We start from the raw sequence: 20,231 nt of genomic DNA, 5'->3' as shown, positions 1-20,231 counted from the left end.
TCAGAAACTGAACACCATTGGTTTTTCTGCAGCATTGGATCCCTATGGGTACAGGGAATTCTTGACGGCGCACACGTGGCTACAGGTCCGGCCCCGGTTCTCTGCCTCTCCCTGGAGTCGTGCACTCTCTTTTCACGCAATGAGAGAAAACGGAGAATTATAAGTGTGAGAAGTGAAATGTGTGCAGCTGATAGAATGAGAAGATTCATGGACTGTGACTGTAAGGGAATGGGTATGCAACAGGATGAGGAGAGTGTCTGTTCAGATAGAGATATGGGTGCTTAAAGAGAATGTGTGCAGTATGTAAGATGTGTCCCTTAGAGGAGCGTTGTGCAGGATAGTGCTTGGGAAGTCAGCAAGTGGTAGATGTCACCTGAATGTGGTATGGCACTCATCTTTCCTGACCCAGTGAGGTCATTAAATCTTTTCCGACATAGGATGCAGGTGCTTGTTCCAATTTCTGTTGCTGGTATTGGAATTAAAGCTGGTAAATGTCTTTCACATTCTCTTTCACCCTCCTGCCACCATTTCAAATGAGATAATCCACCACATTCCTGCTGACAGCCTCCGCAGGACTGACTTCCTCCTCCTCCCTTCTGACCCTCGCCACTTCCAATCTGACCTTGAGGAAAGAGTCAGGCAACAGAGGGGGAAGCCTTCCTACCTCATCTTTCCATGGTCTTGCCTCCATTATTCTCCACAAGCAGAGTTTTCTGTAGCCACTGTGACTTCTGTCAGAGCCTTCATTGACAGAGTGAGGGATATCATCACACCCACACTCTGTGATTGGTCTGGAAGCCTGGAACTGGGGATGCTAATGCCATGACTGAGTTAAAGAGTCACGGCAAATCCTGCTGACGGAAGAAATGAATCCTGACCTGCGACCGGCCTCCCTGCTGCTTTCAGTCCTGTAAGGATAAAATTCTGTCAGAAAGCCACACAGCAGGAGGCCATTTGGCCCATCGTGCCTGTGCCAGCTCTTTGAAAGAGCTTTCCAATTAGTCCCAGTGCCCCTGCTTTTTCCGCATCTTTCTGTGAATTATTCGCTTTTCAAGTATATATATCCAATTCTTGATTGAAAACTAGGTGACGGCAACCAGCATTTGGACTTAAGTGGCTTACCCCTTATTTTGAAATTGTGTTCCCTGGTTCTAGACTCTCCAGCCAGGGGAAACATCTTACCTGCATCTCCCCTGTCTATCCCTTTAAGTGTTTTGTAGGTTTCAATGAGATCACCTCTCATTCTTTGAAACTCTAGAGAATACAGGCCCAGTTTCCCAATCTCTCTTCATAAGACAGTCCCGCCAGCCCGGGAACAAGTTTGGTGAACCTTAGTTGCACTCCCTCTATGGCAACAATATCCTTCCTAAGGTGAGGGGACTAAAACTGCACACAGTACTCCAGGTGCAGTCTAACCAAAGTTCTATTTAACTGAAGCAAGACTTTGCTACTCCTGTACTCAAATCCTCTTGCGATAAAGGCCAACATACCATTAGCCTTCCTAACTGCCTACTGCACCTGCATGTTAGTTTTCAGTGATTTATTGACCAGGAGACCCAGGTCCTTTTGTAATCTACACTTTTTAATCTCTTACTAAGAAATACTTAGCACATCTGCTCCGTGTCTGACATTCAGACTCAGAGGCTTGGATGCTCTTCCCTGAGATACAGCTGACCCTTCCAACCTCCCTGCTAGTGAGATTTAACCTCTAATGAAAGCACTGACACTAGCAGAATGGCGGAAAGTCTCTGTAGATGTATGGCACAGAAAGATCACAAATATAGACCACAGTGTGTGAAATAAAGCGAAGCAACTGGACTGCCATGTACACAGCAGGAGGCTGCACAGCTTTCATTCTTTTACACACTTTCACTCAGACCGTCTGTAACCCACCCTCGCCTCCCCACCCTCACCCCCCTCCATCCAGTGCTCACTTCCGCATGAAGATTCTGGTTAAACTTGTTGAGGGTTTTTCTCATTGTGTTAGACCAGTTTCGTATAGTTTGCTGAGAGAGGAGGTGTGAGAATAGCTTGCAGAGACTTGTGCAGTGGTCAGAGTTCTCTTATCTTTCTGTTGCTGCAATATTGTGATGATAAACAGCTTCATGTTTAAACCAGCACCAACTTCATGAAGAAATTACAAACTTTATCTTACAAGCACAGCCACAATCTGTCCCCAGACAATGCTGAAGCGAGCCAGGAAAAAAAGAAAGACTTACATTTATATAGCACCTTTCACAACCTCACCACATCCCAAAATCTTTTGCAGCTAATGAAGTACTTCTGAAGTGTAATGACTGTTGTAATGTAGGAAACATGGCAGCCAAATTGCACACAGCAAGATCCCACAAACAGCCATGTGATAATGATTAGACAATCTGCTTCTAGTGACGTTGATTGAAAGTTCAGACACCTGGGAGAATTCCCACTCTTTCTTCAAATTACAACCATGGGATCCTTTACACCCGCCGGAGATGGCAGATGGGGCCTCGGTTTAACATTTCATCCAAAAGACAGCATCTCCCACAGTACAACAACCCTCCATACAGCACAGGAGTGTCGACCTGGATTATGGGGCTCTATGACATGGACCAGTACAGGCCGAGGACTGTAAGGCAAAGCTAGTGGAACAGCGGGGTTAGTTTTGGATTGCTGCAGCTGAGACACCATGGGCAACTTGGCCTCCCCCTATGCTGTAACCCTTGTGGTTCAGTGATGAGGTTCCCTATGCTGTGTTGATCTGTCTTAACCAGTGGTAGCGGTTCAAGTTCTCTAATTGGGCTCAGTGCCCTAGGGAGGAATGAAATTAACCACAGCTCTTGCTCCTGATCACTAACTGGTGATCCCTGCTAGAAATTGCGTTTGTGTGGAAATTAGACTATGTGAGGAGCAGGCTTCTCATGCATGAATGACCATCCATCCAGTACTCACAGCATTTCTTCATGCCTTAGGCTCAGGTAAGATTCCAGGGGAAGGGCTGAGGCCTCACAGTGCAGGACATTAGGGGAAGGGTCGAGGCCTCACAGTGCAGACACCAGTGAAAGGGCTGAGGCCTCACAGTGCAGACACTAGTGAAAGGGCTGATGTCTCACAGTGCAGACACCAGGGGAAGGGCCAAGACCTCACAGTGCAGACACCAGGGGAAGGGCTGAGGCCTCACAGTGTAGACACCAGTGAAAGGGTTGAGGCCTCATAGTGCAGACACCAGAGGAAGGGCCGAGGCCTCACAGTGCAGACACCAGGGGAAGGGGGTTGAGGCCTCACAGTGCAGGCACCAGTAGAAGGAGGTTGAGGCCTCACAATGCGGACACTAGTGGAAGGGCTGAGGGCTCACAGTGCAGACACCAGGGGAAAGTCCAAGGACTCACAGTGCAGACACCAGGGGAAGGGGGCTGAGGCCTCACAGTGCAGACACCAGGGGAAGGGGGCTGAGGCCTCACAGTGCAGACACCAGGGGAAGTGTTGAGGCCTCACAGTGCAGACACCAGGGGAAGGGGGCTGAGGCCTCACAGTGCAGACACCAGGGGAAGGGGGCTGAGGCCTCACAGTGCAGACACCAGGGGAAGTGTTGAGGCCTCACAGTGCAGACACCAGGGGAAGGGTTGAGACCTCACAGTGCAGACACCAGGGGAAGGGTTGAGACCTCACAGTGCAGACACCAGGGGAAGGTTTGAGGCCTCACAGTGCAGCCACCAGGGGAAGGGTTGAGACCTCACAGTGCAGACACCAGGGGAAGGGTTGAGACCTCACAGTGCAGACACCAGGGGAAGGCCCGAGGCCTCACAGTGCAGACACCAGGGGAAGGGCCGAGGCCTCACAGTGCAGCCACCAGGGGAAGGGCCGAGGCCTCACAGTGCAGCCACCAGGGGAAGGGCCGAGGCCTCACAGTGCAGCCACCAGGGGAAGGGTTGAGACCTCACAGTGCAGACACCAGGGGAAGGCCCGAGGCCTCACAGTGCAGCCACCAGGGGAAGGGCCGAGGCTTCACAGTGCAGCCACCAGGGGTAGGGCCAAGGCCTCACAGTGCAGGACGCTAGGATCTGATAGTTTTTGAAGCCCAGGTCAGTTCAAGGTATCGTTCTAATTAACAGTTTGGTCTCTGGTAAATGTTTTGATAGTACGTTTCATTGCGCTTGCGGTGTGCTTGACAATTACATAACACTCAACTCACTGACCTCCTTCAGTTAATTTGGAACATACGTACATACAAATTAGGAGCAGGAATAGGCAATTCATCCTCTCAACCCTGCTCTGCCATTCAATAAAATGGCTTATCTGATTATGTTCTCAACTCCACATTCTGCTTACCACTTTGGCTTCCTTGTTAGTCAAGAATCTATCTACCTTAGCCTTAAAAATATTCAATGACCCTGCCTCCACCTCTCTCTGGGGAAGAGAGTTCCCAAGATTCTCCACCCTCAGAGAAAAAAATTCTCTTCATCTCCATCTTAAAAAGGAGATCCCTTATTGTTAAACTGTGCCCCCCGGTTCTAGTCTCTCCCACAAGGGGAAACATCCTTTTAGCATCCACCTTATCAATTCCCCTCAGGATCTTATATGTTTCAATAAGAACTCCTCTCATTCCTCTAAACTCCAATGGACATAGGCCCAGCCTGTCCAACCTTTCCTCATAATATAACCCCCACTCCATTTCAGATATCAGTCCCGTGAACCTTCTCCAGGAAGAGGCATACAAATTGGCCAGAAAAAAACAACAGACCTGAGGATTGGGAGCAGTTTAGAATTCAGCAAAGGAGGACCAAGGGATTGATTAAGAAGGGGAAAATAGAGTATGAGAGTAAGCTTGCGGGGAACATAAAAACTGACTGTAAAAGTTTCTATGGGTATGTGAAGAGAATAAGATTGGTGAAGACAAATATCGGTCCCTTACAGTCTGAAACAGGGGAATTTATAATGGGGAACAAAGAAATGACTGACCAACTAAATACATACTTTGGTTCTGGCTTCACAAAGGAGGACACAACATACCAGAAATGTTGGGGAACACAAGGTTTAGTGAGAGGGAGGAACTGAAGGAAATCAGTATTAGTAGGGAAATGGTGTTGGGGAAATTGATGGGATTGAAGGCCGATAAATCCTCAGGGCCTGATAATCTACTTAAGGAAGTGGCCCGAGAAATAGTGGATGCATTGGTGGTCATCTTCCAAGATTCTATAGACTCTGGAACAGTTCCTACAGATTAGAGGGTAGCTAATGTACCCGACTATTTAAAAAGGGACGTATAGAGAAAACAGGGAATTATAGACCAGTCAGCCTGATATCGGTAGTGGGGAAAATTCTAGAGTCCATTTTAAAAGATTTAATAGCTGAGCACTTGGAAAACAGTGGCAGAATTGGACAGAGTCATTATGGATTTACGAAAGGGAAATCATGTTTGACAAATCTACTGGAATTTTTCGAGGATGTAACTAGTAGAGTTGATGAGGGGGAGCCAGTGGATGTAGTTTCTTTGGACTTTCAGAAGGCTTTCGACAAAGTCCCACATAAGAGATTGGCGTGTAAAATTAAAGCGCATGGGATTGGGGGTAGTGTATTGAGATGGATAGAAAACTGGTTGGCAGACAGGAAACAAAGAGTAGGAATAAACGGGTCTTTTTCCGAATGGCAGGCAGTGACTAGTGGGGTACCGCAGGGATCGGTGCTGGGACCCCAGCTATTCACAATATATATTAATGATTTAGATCAGGGAACTAAGTGTAATATCTCCAAATTTGCAGATGACACAAAGCTGGGTGGGAGAGTGAGCTGTGAGGAGCATGCAGAGATGCTTCAGTGTGATTTGGACAAGCTGAGTGAGTGGGCAAATGCATGGCAGATGCAGGATAATGTGGATAAATGTGAGGTTATCCACTTTGGTAGCAAAAACAGGAAGGCAGATTATTATCTGAATGGCTATAAATTGAGAGAGGGGAATGTGCAACGAGACCTGGGTGTCCTCGTACACCAGTTGCTGATGCAGCAGGCGGTGAAGAAGGCAAATGGTATGTTGGCCTTCATAGCCAAAGGATTCGAGTACAGGAGCAGGGATGCCCACCATGGCGGAACGCCAATCCCACTGGAGGTTGGCGTGTACCCGTTTTGCATCCCGCTAATGGAGTGCAAAGTAAGGTCTCACTGGAATTGTCCCGCCATGCCAGATTTACCATTATACCAGCAGGAAAACACGCTGGTCCAGAATATGTCTGGACAAGTGTGACGTGCAGGATTCTGCACTTACTGTTAGGGCCTTGGTTAGGTGAGAGAGGAAGGTCATTACGTTTGACTGGGAGAGGAAAGTATGCAGAGGTGGTGGTGTCAGGGGATGAAGGTGTCAGGAGCTGATGAGGTTGTGGGGGGAGGAGGAGCGAGTATAGGGGAGGAAGGTGTAACGAGGGCGAATGCGGCAAGTAGGGAGGTAGGTGTAAGGGGAGAAGAAGATGTAAGGTAAGAGTTTGCGGCGGAGGGAGGAAGGAGTTCGGAGGGAGGAAGGTGTTCAGAGGGGAGAAGGAGTAAGAGTAGAGGAGAGAGTAAGGAGGGGGGAATGCCCAGGTGAACATGCAAGGGAGGAGTCTGTGAAGTCAATAACTGCCTCCTGGGGAGCAAACTGAGGGTGGGCATGGTGGGAGGGATTGGTGAGTGTAAGAGAGGGCAGAGTGAGCCATAAGAGTGGGAGGGTGAGGGTGCATCGGCAGTGGTTGAAGGGACAGCGAGGCTGGTTGGTGGGGATTCATAGGCAGGCACAGACCCTGAGGGTGGGAAGGAGGATGTTGGGGAGGTCCATGTGAATGGGGGTGGGATTTTTAGGAAGGTAGGGAACATGCACATTCACCTGGACATCCTGGGAAGAAAAGGGTTCTGGCTGGTAGGTGATTGTGGAGAGGTGAAAGATGATGTCAGGGGGGTCAACAGTGATGGGAGAGGGACATGGGTGACTGGGGGAGAGAAAAGGGTGGGGGAGCTGAGCAGAAACGTGACGGCTACCATTTTTCTCAAATCGAAAGTGAGCGGAGCCACATGTTGGATGGGCACAGGTGCAGCATGGGAGTGTGATCAGTGGGTGGGTGGGCAGAGGTGCAGGTCAGCTCAGATGGACAACTGAAAGAGAACCCCAGCAGGCAGCATTGAAAATGCTCAGGACAGTAGGATGTGTGTGCATGGGAGAATGCTTGTACAAGGGCCCGAATGGCCCTGCCACATACACTTCCCCCTCCAGAATCACTCATGGTCCGGCTGCACGCAGCTGAACTGCAGGTAGTGGGGAGCATTCGTGAAGCCTGTAAATGAAACTGAAAGACACCATTACACATCATTCAGCAAAAGTGAAAATATTTTCAGATTATAAAATGACAAAATGTGTTCACTTGTGCAACCATTTGTCATCAGAAATTCTTAACTTTTCTATGTCAACCACTTCTTCTAGGTGCTGCCCTCACACCCGCAGCAGGGATAGAGACTGCCTGTGCAATGGTTGGCCCTGTTGCCTTTGATGACTTCGGCATGTGTCCTCTGGAGAGCCAAGGCCTTGGAGGTCCCAGCTTGCTTTGACTGTTCTCCTGTGGGCCAGCTGCTCCCTCTGCGGTGATAGAGGGTGAGGTTGAGGGAGTCACGAGCAAAGGGGACTAGGAGGGAGAGGACAGCCTCTGAGGTTCCTGAGTGGATGACCCAAGGGTGTCCAGCTGCTACTCCTCCTCCCTTCGGGTTCTTGACGGGCCCAGGCCTGACTCTTTGAGGGGAAGAAGAACCAGGAGGAATGTCGAGGTGTCCCGTTTCCCTCTCGTATTGCTACTCCAGGAACTCACCCATGGCTACCGCGATGGAGTACATGTCTGTGCGCATCGTCGCATTCTGCTGGACCAGGGTCTCCATGACATCTGTCATCTTTCCCATGGAGACCTCCATAAGCACACGTGTGGGCACCACTTCACCAGAGAGCAGGTGGACGTACTCCTCCAACTCATATGCCACCCTTTTGAGGGCTTCCAAAAGCACTGCGTGATGTTCCCCCACCTTTTGCCGACTCTCCAGAATGAACTGGAAGGCCAAATCCAGAGGCTTGTCATCTGATTCGGACCTGACAGATGCATCTTCCCCAGCAATCTTCCGAGTGCCGGGGAGCTCGGTTGAACTTGCCTCCTCCTGCTGCCGGCACATGTCCGTGCAGTGACCACCAGATTGTTAACTTGAGCCTGCTTTAGATCTAGGTCCCACTGTGTGTTTGTGTGTGTGAAGCGTGTGGGTAAACGCTGTGACAGGTCTTCCAGGTCTTCAATGGAGGAGGTGTTCTCTTGGCTGGAGGTGATGACCTGGATGGAGCTGAGGGACTGGCTGGTTGAGGGTGTTGGTCACTTGGCAGAGCTCCCTTTGAACCAGAATAGAGATAATTCGTGCAGAGCAGCAGAGTCAAAAGCAGGAGAGTGAACACTCTCAGCTGCGTTGAGAGAGGGATGATGTGATACAGGATCCTCACATGGGTGTTCGCCAATGACCTCACCGTCACTGCAGGCACAGTCCATGCCCTTACCAGTCAGTGTGTTGGCATGCTGCTCAAAGTGAGTAAAGGGCCTAATGTGGGGGTGTCCACCCCTGGCCTGGGACCTCTCCCTGCTGTTGTGAGCCATCTTCTCCTGCATGAAAACAGATGGAGAGTGTGAGAGCAGGACGCATAGCACTGCGTGGAATGTTTGTGTGGTGAGCAGAGCCATGGAGGGAAATGGGGACGCGAGCTCCAGAGGATATTAGCCTGATGGAGATGTGAGGGTGTGTGTGAGTTAGTGGTGTTGTCCCTTGAGATGTGAGATCCCTGTGGGTGTGTGATGGGTTTGTGAGTGTGTGAGTTGAGAGTGATGAGGTGGTTGACTTATGCTGGCAGAACGGATGAGAGCATTCACCCTATCCTGCACTGGATGGCTGACCTCCTCTGTGCTCCGGTGGCAATGACTGCCTCCCAAGCCGGATTGGTGACTCTAGTGGACCTCCTGCAGCCAGAGTGGGGGTAGGAGACATTGTGACAGCCTTCCACTGTGTCTAGTAGGCACCCCAGAGAGGTATCATTCAATTTGGAGGCTGCTGTCTTCTTTGCTTTTGGGGCCATCTGTCGCCTTGAGCAGCCCTGGTCTGTAAACATTTAGTAGGCCCTGCTCTGGTGCGCTTTAAATATGGCACTTGGAGCATAGAAGCGCTGAGGTCAAAGCAGGATGGGCAAATCCGAGCCTGCCCGCCAGCGTTTCTCATGAATGCATTATTAATAAGGAATTATATTAACCAGGAATGAGACGATAGGGTGCGAAAACTTGCCATTGCAACCAATGGATAAAATGTCCTTTTCCTGCCCACAACCACACTTTGTACAAATCTGGGATGATTCCGCCCATAGACTGCAGCACTTTACACAGGATAACACAAAGTTTTCAAGGGATACGGAGACTTGTGTGAACCATTGCTCAGTGGGTGGCACTCTTACCTTTGAGTCTGAAGTTTTTGTGGTCAAGCCCCTGGATTTGAACACAAAAATCCAGGTTTTTCTGTCTTTCATTGATTGTATTGGATGGTGGAGCAGGCTCAAAGGTCCATTTGGCATACTCCTGTTCTTATTGCCTATAAAAATAAAAGAAAGAAAGACTTACATTTATATAGCACCTTTCAAAACCACAGGACATCCCAAAGCACTTTACAGCCAATTAAGTATTTTTAAAGTGTAGTCACTATTGTAATGTAAGAAACGCAGCAGCCAATTTGTGCACAGCAAGCTCCCCCACACAGCAATGAAATAACAATCAGATAATCTGTTTTTGTGATGTTGATTGAAGTTCAAATATAGTTCAGAAGACCAAGATTCTCCCCTGCTCTTCCTCTGGTTAGTCATGGAATCTTTTGTATTCACCAATGAGACACTCACTATAATGTTTCATCCAAAACACAACATCCCTGACAGTGCAACACTCCCTCGGTACTGCACTGGAGTGTCAGTTTTGATTCTTTCTCAAACCCTGGAATTGGGATTAGACCACAGCATTGTGACTCAGAGATGAGAATGCGAGTCACTGAGCCACAGCTGACACTAGTTCTTTCATAGCATAATTACGCTCTTATAAGATATGGGATGGAACCTTGTGCCTACCTCCATGGTGAATTTGGTGGCGGGAGGGCATTTAATCGGTTGGGAGGGTGGCAGGTGAGACCCCACCATTTTCCCATCTTCATTCTGATTAAGTCCATGGTGGGTAGACTCGTGGATGACCTTCCTGCCCAACCATCAATTGAGGCCCTTGAGTGGGCAATTAATGGCCTCACCCCATTGTCACTGGTATTAACCCAATGGCAGGTGGGGCTCACAATGCAGGGAGCATGACAAGCAAATCCCTGCATGTTCCTTCTGAGCTCCCAGTGTCCCTTGTTCAAAGGCATTCAATGCCTGATTGAGGGACCCAGCATCAGGAGTGGGGGGGGGTTGGTATAGGGGGCTGCCAAGATCCACCCCCATGCCCTTGCTACTGACCCCCTTCCAACCCCTATCTCCACCTCTGCCTTCATCCCCCTTCTGTAACCACCCCGTGTTTCCCCCCCCCCCCCACCCCCGCCACAACCACTCACCTGTGCCTGGGTCTCTCCACAATCCAAGTCCTTGGGTGGGTGTAGTACTGGCAGCAGCCCCTGCCTCCCAAGTAGAGTTACTGAGTATAGAATAGCCGCTGGCCTCTGGTTAGCTCTTGCGGGAATTCCGTCCCCTTGGTCCTTGATTCTGGGGGGAAGACTCACTACTGGTCTGTCAAGTGCTTGAGTGGAACAAGGTCCGACGGGGCCTTCCCGAAAAGAGGCTATGCGGGGCTCTTGCTGGCGCTGGCATTCTAGTCAGCAGCTGGGATCCCCATCACCTCCACAAGATTCCACCCAGAGAGTGCAATGCTATAAAGTGTATCAGACCCTGTGCTTATCAGAGCGATTTGCAGAACCTGTGTATCTAATAGAGAATAGCTGCCCATTTATATGATAGAGAATAGCTGCCCCTATTTATATTATAGAGACTAACAGGCCCTGTTTATATTAGAGAGACTAACAAGCCCTGTGAATAACTATACAGAATAGCTGCTCCTATTTGAGTATAAAGAACAACACTCCCCTAAGAATAGGAAGCCAGTATTAGAAATCATATTTGTGAAATGTTTGGTGTAATGCAATTCATCCCCCTGAAATCTGAATTTTTTTCTTGAATTCCCTCTCCTCAATGTGGTTTTCCTCTATTCCTGGCTGAATTCCCTCTCCTCAATGCGGTTTTCCTCTATTCCAGGCTGAATTCCCTCTCCTCAATGCGGTTTTCCTCTATTCCAGGCTGAATTCCCTCTTCTCAATGCGGTTTTCCTCTATTCCAGGCTGAATTCCCTCTCCACAATGTGCTTTTCCTCTATTCCAGGCTGAATTCCCTCTCCTCCCTCTCCTCAATGTGGTTTTCCTCTATTCCAGGCTGAATTCCCTCTCCTCAATGTGGTTTTCCTCTATTCCAGGCTGAATTCCCTCTCCTCAATGCGGTTTTTCTCTATTCCAGGCTGAATTCCCTCTCCTCCCTCTCCTCAATGTGGTTTTCCTCTATTCCAGGCTGAATTCCCTCTCCTCAATGTGGCTTTCCTCTATTCCAGGCTGAATTCCCTCTCCTCAATGTGGCTTTCCTCTATTCCAGGCTGAATTCCCTCTCCTCAATGTGGTTTTCCTCTATTCCAGGCTGAATTCCCTCTCCTCCCTCTCCTAATGTGGTTTTCCTCTATTCCAGGCTGAATTCCCTCTCCTCAATGTGGTTTTCCTCTATTCCAGGCTGAATTCCCTCTCCTCAATGTGGTTTTCCTCTATTCCAGGCTGAATTCCCTCTCCTCCCTCTCCTCAATATGGTTTTCCTCTATTACAGGCTGAATTCCCTCTCCTCAATGTGGTTTTCCTCTATTCCAGGCTGAATTCCCTCTCCTCAATGCGGTTTTCCTCTATTCCAGGCTGAATTCCCTCTCCTCAATGTGGTTTTCCTCTATTCCAGGCTGAATTCCCTCTCCTCAATGCGGTTTTCCTCTATTCCAGGCTGATGTTTTTCCTTTCTTGTCAGGTGCCTGGGAGATCAATCCAGTGGACCTCACTTTCCTGAGGGAGCTGGGGAATGGGCAGTTTGGTGTTGTGAAACATGGTAAATGGCGGGGACAGTACGAGGTGGCCATAAAAATGATCAAAGAGGGCTCCATGTCTGAGGATGACTTCATTGATGAGGCTGAAACAATGATGTGAGTAAAGATATCAGAAAAATAATGAAATGCAAGGATGTGAGACCCCAGCTGTCAATCAGCCAGCTCAGGATATGTATTGTATATCTCTGCTTTTCTGAGGAGTGTTCAATAAGACAGTATAGAGGGAGCTTTGTTCCAATCAAACACTCCCAGGATAGGTACAATGTGGGGTTAGATACAGGATATTGTAGAGGGAGCTTCAATTGGTATCTAACCTCATGCTGTACCTGCCCTGGAAGCGTTTGATGGGGACAGTGTAGAGGGAGCTTTACTCTGTATGTAACGCTGTGCTGTACCTGCCCTGGGATTATTTGATGGGGACAGTGTAGAGGGAGCTTTACTCTGTATGTAACGCTGTGCTGTACCTGCCCTGGGATTATTTGATGGGGACAGTGTAGAGGGAGCTTTACTCTGTACCTAATCCCGTGCTGTACCTGCCCTGGGAGTATTTGATGGGGACACTGTAGAGGGAGCTTTACTCTGTGTCTAACCCCATGCTGTACCTGCCCTGGGAGTGTTTGATGGGGACAGTGTAGAGGGAGCTTTACTCAGTATCTAACCCTATGCTGTACCTGCCCTGGGAGTGTTTGATGGGGACAGTGTAGAGGGAGCTTTACTCTGTATCTAACCCTGTGCTGTACCTGCCCTGGGAGTGTTTGATGGGGACAGTGTAGAGGGAGCTTTACTCTGTATCTAACCCTGTACTGTACCTGTCTTGGGAGTGTTTGCTGGGGACAGTGTAGAGGGAGATTTACTCTGTATCTAACCCCATGCTGTACCTGGCCTGGCAGTTAATAAAACATTTTTAGCGTTAAAATCCCTGGGAGTGTTTGATGTCATGCTGGGTACTGTAAAGCATAAATAAGCTTGAGTTGTGTTAAGAAATGTGTCACCTGACCTGGGTAAATGATCTCTTACTCTGTATCTCTGTTTTATTAGGAAGTTGAAACATGACAAGTTGGTGCAGTTATATGGTGTCTGCACGAAACAACGGCCAATCTATATCGTCACTGAGTTTATGTCAAATGGTTGCCTGTTGGATCACCTGAAGAAATATGGGAGAAAACTGAGCAGCTTACAACTGCTGGAGATGACCAAGGATGTGTGTGAAGCCATGGCATACCTAGAGTTACATAGGTTCCTGCACAGAGACCTGGTAAGGACAGAAAGATCAGCATCTTGTTACACTGCAAGTTTACTGCACTGTGGGATCATTGGTCCACAATCCTGCCTTCACCTTTTACCTCATTGCCACTGTGGCTCTGACACTTGGTGAGGCCACAAGAGGCCATGTGTCCATTAATACACACCCGGGAACAGGAGACTGAATCAAAAGTCACACCCGGAACTATAGACCCAGTAGGGAGTCACGTTCAGGAATAACTGACCCAATAGAGAGTCACATTCAGGAACTACATACCCAATAGAGAGTCATACCCAGGAACTGCAGACTTAATCGAGAGTTACACTCAGATGCTACAAACCCAATGGTGGGTGACACCCGGGAACTACATTCCCAATAGTGGGTGACACCCGGGAACTACAGTCCCAATAGAGAGTCACAGCCGGGAACATCAGACCCAATAGAGAGTCACACTCAAAAACTCCAGACCTAATGGAGAGTCACACTCAGGAACCACAGACCCAAAGGCGAGTCACACTTGGGAACCACAGACCCAATGGCGAGTTACACTCAGGAACCACAGACCCAATGGCGATTCACACTCAGGAACCACAGACCCAATGGTGAGTCACACTCAGGAACCACAGACACAAAGGTGAGTCACACTCAGGAACCACAGACCCAATGGTGAGTCACACTCAGAAACCACAGACCCAATAGCGAGTCATACTCAGGAACCACAGACACAAAGGTGAGTCACACTCAGGAACCACAGACCCAATGGTGAGTCACACTCAGGAACCACAGACCCAATGGTGAGTCACACTTAGGAACCACAGACCCAATGGGAGTCACACTCAGGAACCACAGACCCAATGGTGAGTCACACTCAGGAACCACAGACCCAATGGTGAGTCACACTTAGGAACCACAGACACAAAGGTGAGTCACACTCAGGAACCACAGACCCAATGGTGAGTCACACTCAGAAACCACAGACCCAATAGCGAGTCATACTCAGGAACCACAGACACAAAGGTGAGTCACACTCAGGAACCACAGACCCAATGGTGAGTCACACTCAGGAACCACAGACCCAATGGTGAGTCACACTCAGGAACCACAGACCCAATGGGAGTCACATTCAGGAACCACAGACCCAATGATGAGTCACACTCAGGAACCACAGACCCAATGGTGAGTCACACTCAGGAACCACAGACACAAAGGTGAGTCACACTCAGGAACCACAGACCCAATGGTGAGTCACACTCAGGAACCACAGACCCAATGGTGAGTCACACTCAGGAACCACAGACACAAAGGTGAGTCACACTCAGGAACCACAGACCCAATGGTGAGTCACACTCAGGAACCACAGACCCAATGGTGAGTCACACTCAGAAACCACAGACCCAATAGCGAGTCATACTCAGGAACCACAGACCCAATGGTGAGTCACATTCAGGAACCATAGACCCAATGGCAAGTTGCACTCAGGAACCACAGACCCAATAGAGAGTCACACTCAGGAACTACAGACCCAATAGAGAGTCACACGTAGGAACTACAGACCCAATGGAGAGTCACACTCGAGAGCAACAGGCCCAATAGAGAGTCATACCTAGGAACTACAGACCCAAAAGTGAGTCACACTCAGGAACTGCAGACCCAACAGAGAGTCACACCCAGGAACTACAGAGCAAATCGAGAGTCACACTCAGGAACTACAGACCCAATAGAGAGTCACAAGTAGGAACTACAGACCCAAAAGAGAGTCACACTCAGGAACTACAGACCCAATAGAGAGTCACAAGTAGGAACTACAGATCAATAGAGAGTCACCCTCAGGAGCAACAGGCCCAATAGAGAGTCATACCTGGGAACTACAGACCCAAAAGTGAGTCACACTCAGGAACTGCAGACCCAATAGAGAGTCACACCCAGGAACTACAGACCCAATGAAGGGTCACACCCGGGCACTGCTGATTCAGGAACAGAACCATATCTGGTAAAGTTATATAATAAATACCATCCAACACTGTGTTAGAGTTGTAATTCTTGACTAACGAACCTGATAGACCTTTGTAAGTGTGTGATGTTCTAGGTTGGTGGAAGTGAATCATAAACTTCCTTAATGCCTTAGCTTATTTCTAATTAAAGATGTGGATTAATGACTACCTGAAGGGGAAGAAGTAAACTGTGATCGTGAGGACCACCAGTTCCTGATAGTGGTGGGCTGAGGTTAGGTGGATTCATTGTGGCGGAGACAAATGACCTGGAAACACAGTCGTATGGGGATTCTGAATTCAGCAGAGATACTGTGGACTTTCATATGGAAGCTGTAGAGGAGCTAGACCACAACTGGTCATCGGCAAATCAATTTTAGTGTGGACAAACTGAAGATTCTCCCTATTGGAAGTAACAATAGGGTGGGTTAAAATAATTCCAATTGGAATCAGAATGGGAGCTGGGAATGAGAGCTGGGAGGTAACATTCCCATTGAGGTGTCAGTGCAAAAATGTGAATTGCCTGCTGGCTATTTTTATCAAGTCCTGAACTCCTGCTGCACCTGTACAAATCTGGAGAGACTGAAGAAGCTGGGACTGTTATTACAGTAGAAAAGTTTAAGGGGACATTTACCAGAGTTGTTAAGGGGCTTTGCTGGAATGAAGAAAGAGAAACATTTTCCACTGCTGAAGCGTCTGTGACCTGAGGACTCAGCTTGAAGATGGTTCACAAAAGAAGCAGAGGTTCAGCCAGATCCGGCTTTTTAAGGCTGCGCTCCCAGCCCAGTTTGGCCCAATTAACACAGCCCAACCCAGCACCATTCAGTCTGGCCCAGCCCAGCACAACTCAGCCCAGTCTGGCTCAGCCCAGCCCAGTCCAGTCTAGCCGGTCCTCTGATACCACATTAGATTTTTACCAGACAACTGTTGGTGGATGTTGAGAAGACCCAGGAAATCAGGGGCAATAAGTCCCAGGGTCGGGGAGCCGGGGGGAGCTGTCTGCGTGGGATTTTGGGGTTAAACTGCCTTGCTGGTAGATAGTATGAAAGCTGGAAATGGGTATACAATTGACAGAACAGGAATGTGTTTGTACTGCCCAAAGAAAGGCAGCTCAGAGGAGACCTTGTTGAGGTTTCTAACACACTTCAAGATAATCCTGCACTCTCAGCTGACAAGCAGAACAAGAGCTCAGCATATCAAGGCCAAACTTAGATTTTGAAAATTCATTCTCAGGTGTCATGGGCAAGACCAACATTTATTGTCAACTCCTAAAATGTTTATACATCTGAGTGCCTTGCTGAGCCCTTTCAGATGGCAATGAAGTGTCAACCATATTGCTCTGGGCCTGACTAGGCCTGACCAGATTTCCTTTTCTAAAGGACATTAATGAACCAGTTTGACTTTTACAACAATCCAACAGCTTCATGGTCACTTCTATTTTGCAGATTTTGAAACTGAATTCCCCTCGGTTTCAAGGCCAGGCCTCTGGATTACGAGGCTAGACCACTGGATTATTAGGCCAGGATTCTGGATTACTAGGCCAGCCATCCATGGATTACTAATCAAGCCTCTGGAATAGTTACTAGCCCAGGTCTCTGGATTACTAGTAATCATCTGCAGGAACAGGTTTAACTAGCAGACACAGCTCAGATTTCTGACTCATTCTGTTCCTTGTTTTATCATCTCAGGCTGCCAGGAACTGCTTGGTCGATGAGGCAGGGACTGTGAAGGTATCGGACTTTGGTCTGAGCAGGTGAGATGTAGTTGATGTTGAGACTGTTTAATTCCGTTAGGATTGGGTTTGGTGTGGACGGTTTGAGTTGGTGCATATTTCATGTTTAAAGACACCAGAGCTTCTCAGTCTTTATTTAGCTGCCTGTAAAGATACCTGCCTCCAGAGAGACAACCTCATGGCATAGTCACATGACTACAGAAAGCCAAATGTGACATCAGACTGATTACATTTAAAAACCCAAACATCCCCCTTTTCATACTGAACAGAAGATACAAACATCCCCCTTTTCTTAATGAACAGAGACACTTTTGCATGCATGATCCTGTGTGACTGCGTGTTACCCAAGTTACCCACAATGCACCCACTGTTCTCATGAATTAACAATTGTTTGTTCTACCAGTCAGTCTCTGCACCTGATCGTAAACACAGGCTTTTAATTGTGCAGGTCTCTTAATATTACACTTGCGCATTGTCATTCGCTGTTCATCTGGATAATGCTGTCTCTCCGGGAAGTGTCATTCCCATGGCACTTGCTGACATGTAACTGTTATTGTTCCATTGTGGTTGTCGGGGACACGTGGACCTCTGGGATTGATGGTCATTCTGTACTCAGTACAAATGGTGAGATCCCTTCTTCCTGACCGGCTGATTGCAGTGAAGGAACAGCTTCGCCAGTTGTGCATAGATAGCTAATGTATTTGGTCGTTCACTTCCTCTGAGTATGATCGAGATGACAATTTCTCTATGTATGTCCCAGATTTCCACGTGGGCTGACTCCTGTTGAGAGCGTTGAAGGTTTTTTGCACCCTGACTGGCTCTCCAGTGCTCAGCTCTGGCAATGGTTTGGCAGCCTTGTCTAACTAAAATTTGGCTTTTTGCCGTTTCACTTGATTTTTTCACACATGCCTGTTACTACTTCTGGTTTCAGTAGCTTTTTGCTATTGGAAGAATAGTTTGTGTGCGGTGTGACATTAGTCTTTGGACAGGACTACTTTCCATGCCTTCAAAAGGTGTGTTTCTCCACTCCAAGATTGCCTTGTATACATCTGTGCTAGATTTGCTCGATTTCTTGATGATTCCTTTGGCGATTTTCACTGCTGCTTCAGCCTTTCCATTTGGTTGGGGATAATTCAGAGATGATGTGTAATGTTGAATTTCCCAATCCTTTGTGAATTGGCTGAATTCTTCACTTGTGAACTGAGGGCCATTGTCACTCATCACAATGTATAGAATGCAGTAATAACTGAAATGTGCTTTCAGGCATTCCACTATTTCTCCTGTTGTTGTTGAAGTCAGCTGATCTAACTCCCAGTCAGAATAGTAGCCTACAGTGATAAAATAATCAGTTCCTGCTTTAGTGAAGAGGTCTACTCCCAACTTCATCCATGGTCTGAGATGTCATGCATCATCAATGGCTCTCTAGCTTGTTTTGTTTGGTACTCATTACACAAACCGCACAGGCCAATGTGGTCTATAATTTCATTGCTCTTGTTTGGCCAGTAGAGCACTTCTCTTGCCTTTCTGAGAGTCAATTCAATTCCTTGATGGCTTGCATGAATGCGCTTCAGCATCTCTCATCTCCTTCGGGATGATGACTCTATTTCCTTTGTACAAGATGCCACCTTGGGCTGTCACTTCATTTCAGTATGCCCAATATATGCTTGTGAGCACAGATGTGTCCCTGATGCTCTCAGTAAATCCTATCCTCACTACTTCCTGTAGCGCTTGGAGAGTTGCATCGTGTTGGATGGTTCACTTGATGTGAGCAAGGCGTTTCTGTCAGATTCAATGTCTCTGCTGGGTTGATGACTTCCAGATCATGTCGAGCTGCTGCTTAATGTTGAACCTGGAAGATTTTGCATTCTGTTATAGCATCCTCAACGTTTTTCAGGGGGAGCTCTGCTCTCAACAGCATGACTGAGATGTACATCTGTTTTCCTTGCTTGCATGTCATGTCCAGATTATATCAGTGTAAACAAAGGAACATTCTTTGTAGTCACTTTGGAGCAGATAGTAGCAGTTTGAGAAAGATGCTTTGAAGTGGCTTGTGACCTAACTCCACTGTCACCTTGTCTTGCCCAGGTAGGTATAGATGAAAACACTCATAAGCAAAGACAATAGCCAGGCACTCTTTCTTGATCTGAGTGTAGCATTGTTCAGTTTGTGTTAATGCCTTGGATGCAAAGGCATTGTCCTTGCTGCTTAGGGTTACTCCAAGACCTGTCTCGCAAGGTGACTTCATCATTGATGACATAGTACTTCAGCACTGACATTGTGAACCTGAGTTGTTAGATTTTCGTGAACACTGCTTCTGGTTCTGTGTCCCATTACCACTGCACATTCTTGGCAGCAAGCTAGTGTAAAGGTTCACACTCTGACGACAAATTAAGCAAAAATTATGCTAAATAGTTTACAGATCCAACAAATGTTGCTGCTTTCACGTCTGTTGGCCGCTGCAGACAGTTTGTGTTGGTGTGGGCAGTTTGTGTTGGTGTGGGCAGTTTGTGTTGGTGTGGATAGTTTGTGTTGGTGTGGAAAGATTGTGTTGCTGTGGACAGTTTGTGTTGCTGTGGACAGTTTGTGTTGGTGTGTGCAGTTTGTGTTGCTTGGACAGATTGTGTTGATGTGGACAGATTGTGTTGCTGTGGACAGTTTGTGTTGGTGCGGACAGTTTGTGTTGGTGCGGACAGTTTGTGGTGGTGCGGACAGTTTGTGGTGGTGCGGACAGTTTATGTTGGTGCGGACAGTTTGTGGTGGTGCGGACAGTTTGTGTTGGTGCGGACAGTTTGTGTTGGTGTGGTTAGTTTGGGTTGGTGTGGTTAGTTTGGGTTGGCGTGGACAGTTTGTGTTGGGGTGAACAGTTTCTGTTGCTCTGCACAGTTTGTGTTGATATGGACAGTTTGTGTTGGTGTGGTTAGTTTGGGTTGGCGTGGACAGTTTTGGTTGGTGTGGACAGTTTGGGTTGGTGTGGACAGTTTGATTGGTGTGGATAGTATTGTTTGTTGTGGACATTGTGGTTTGGCATGGACGGTGTTTGCTAGTGTGAGCAATGTGGATTGGGGTGGAGAGTTTGGGTTAGCGTGGAAACATTTTTGTGGTTTGGACAG

At 47.9% G+C, this 20,231-nt stretch overlaps 1 protein-coding gene across 2 annotated transcripts in view; it reads left to right on the top strand.

Moving 5' to 3' along the window:
• btk (Bruton agammaglobulinemia tyrosine kinase) overlaps positions 1-20,231 on the top strand; it is a 183,525-nt gene that overhangs the window by 105,366 nt on the left and 57,928 nt on the right. For both annotated transcript variants that reach the window (XM_078546919.1, XM_078546920.1), the window contains 3 exons: positions 12,083-12,254; positions 13,197-13,413; positions 17,078-17,142. In XM_078546919.1, the coding sequence (XP_078403045.1) occupies positions 12,083-12,254; positions 13,197-13,413; positions 17,078-17,142 (454 nt within the window). The remainder of the gene's footprint in view (positions 1-12,082; positions 12,255-13,196; positions 13,414-17,077; positions 17,143-20,231) is intronic.

The sequence above is a fragment of the Cetorhinus maximus genome, chromosome 8, assembly GCF_964194155.1.
Source record: "Cetorhinus maximus chromosome 8, sCetMax3.hap1.1, whole genome shotgun sequence".
NCBI lineage: Eukaryota > Metazoa > Chordata > Chondrichthyes > Lamniformes > Cetorhinidae > Cetorhinus > Cetorhinus maximus.
The sequence above is the reverse complement of the archived record's forward strand: the minus strand, read 5'-3'. Positions and strand labels throughout refer to the sequence as shown.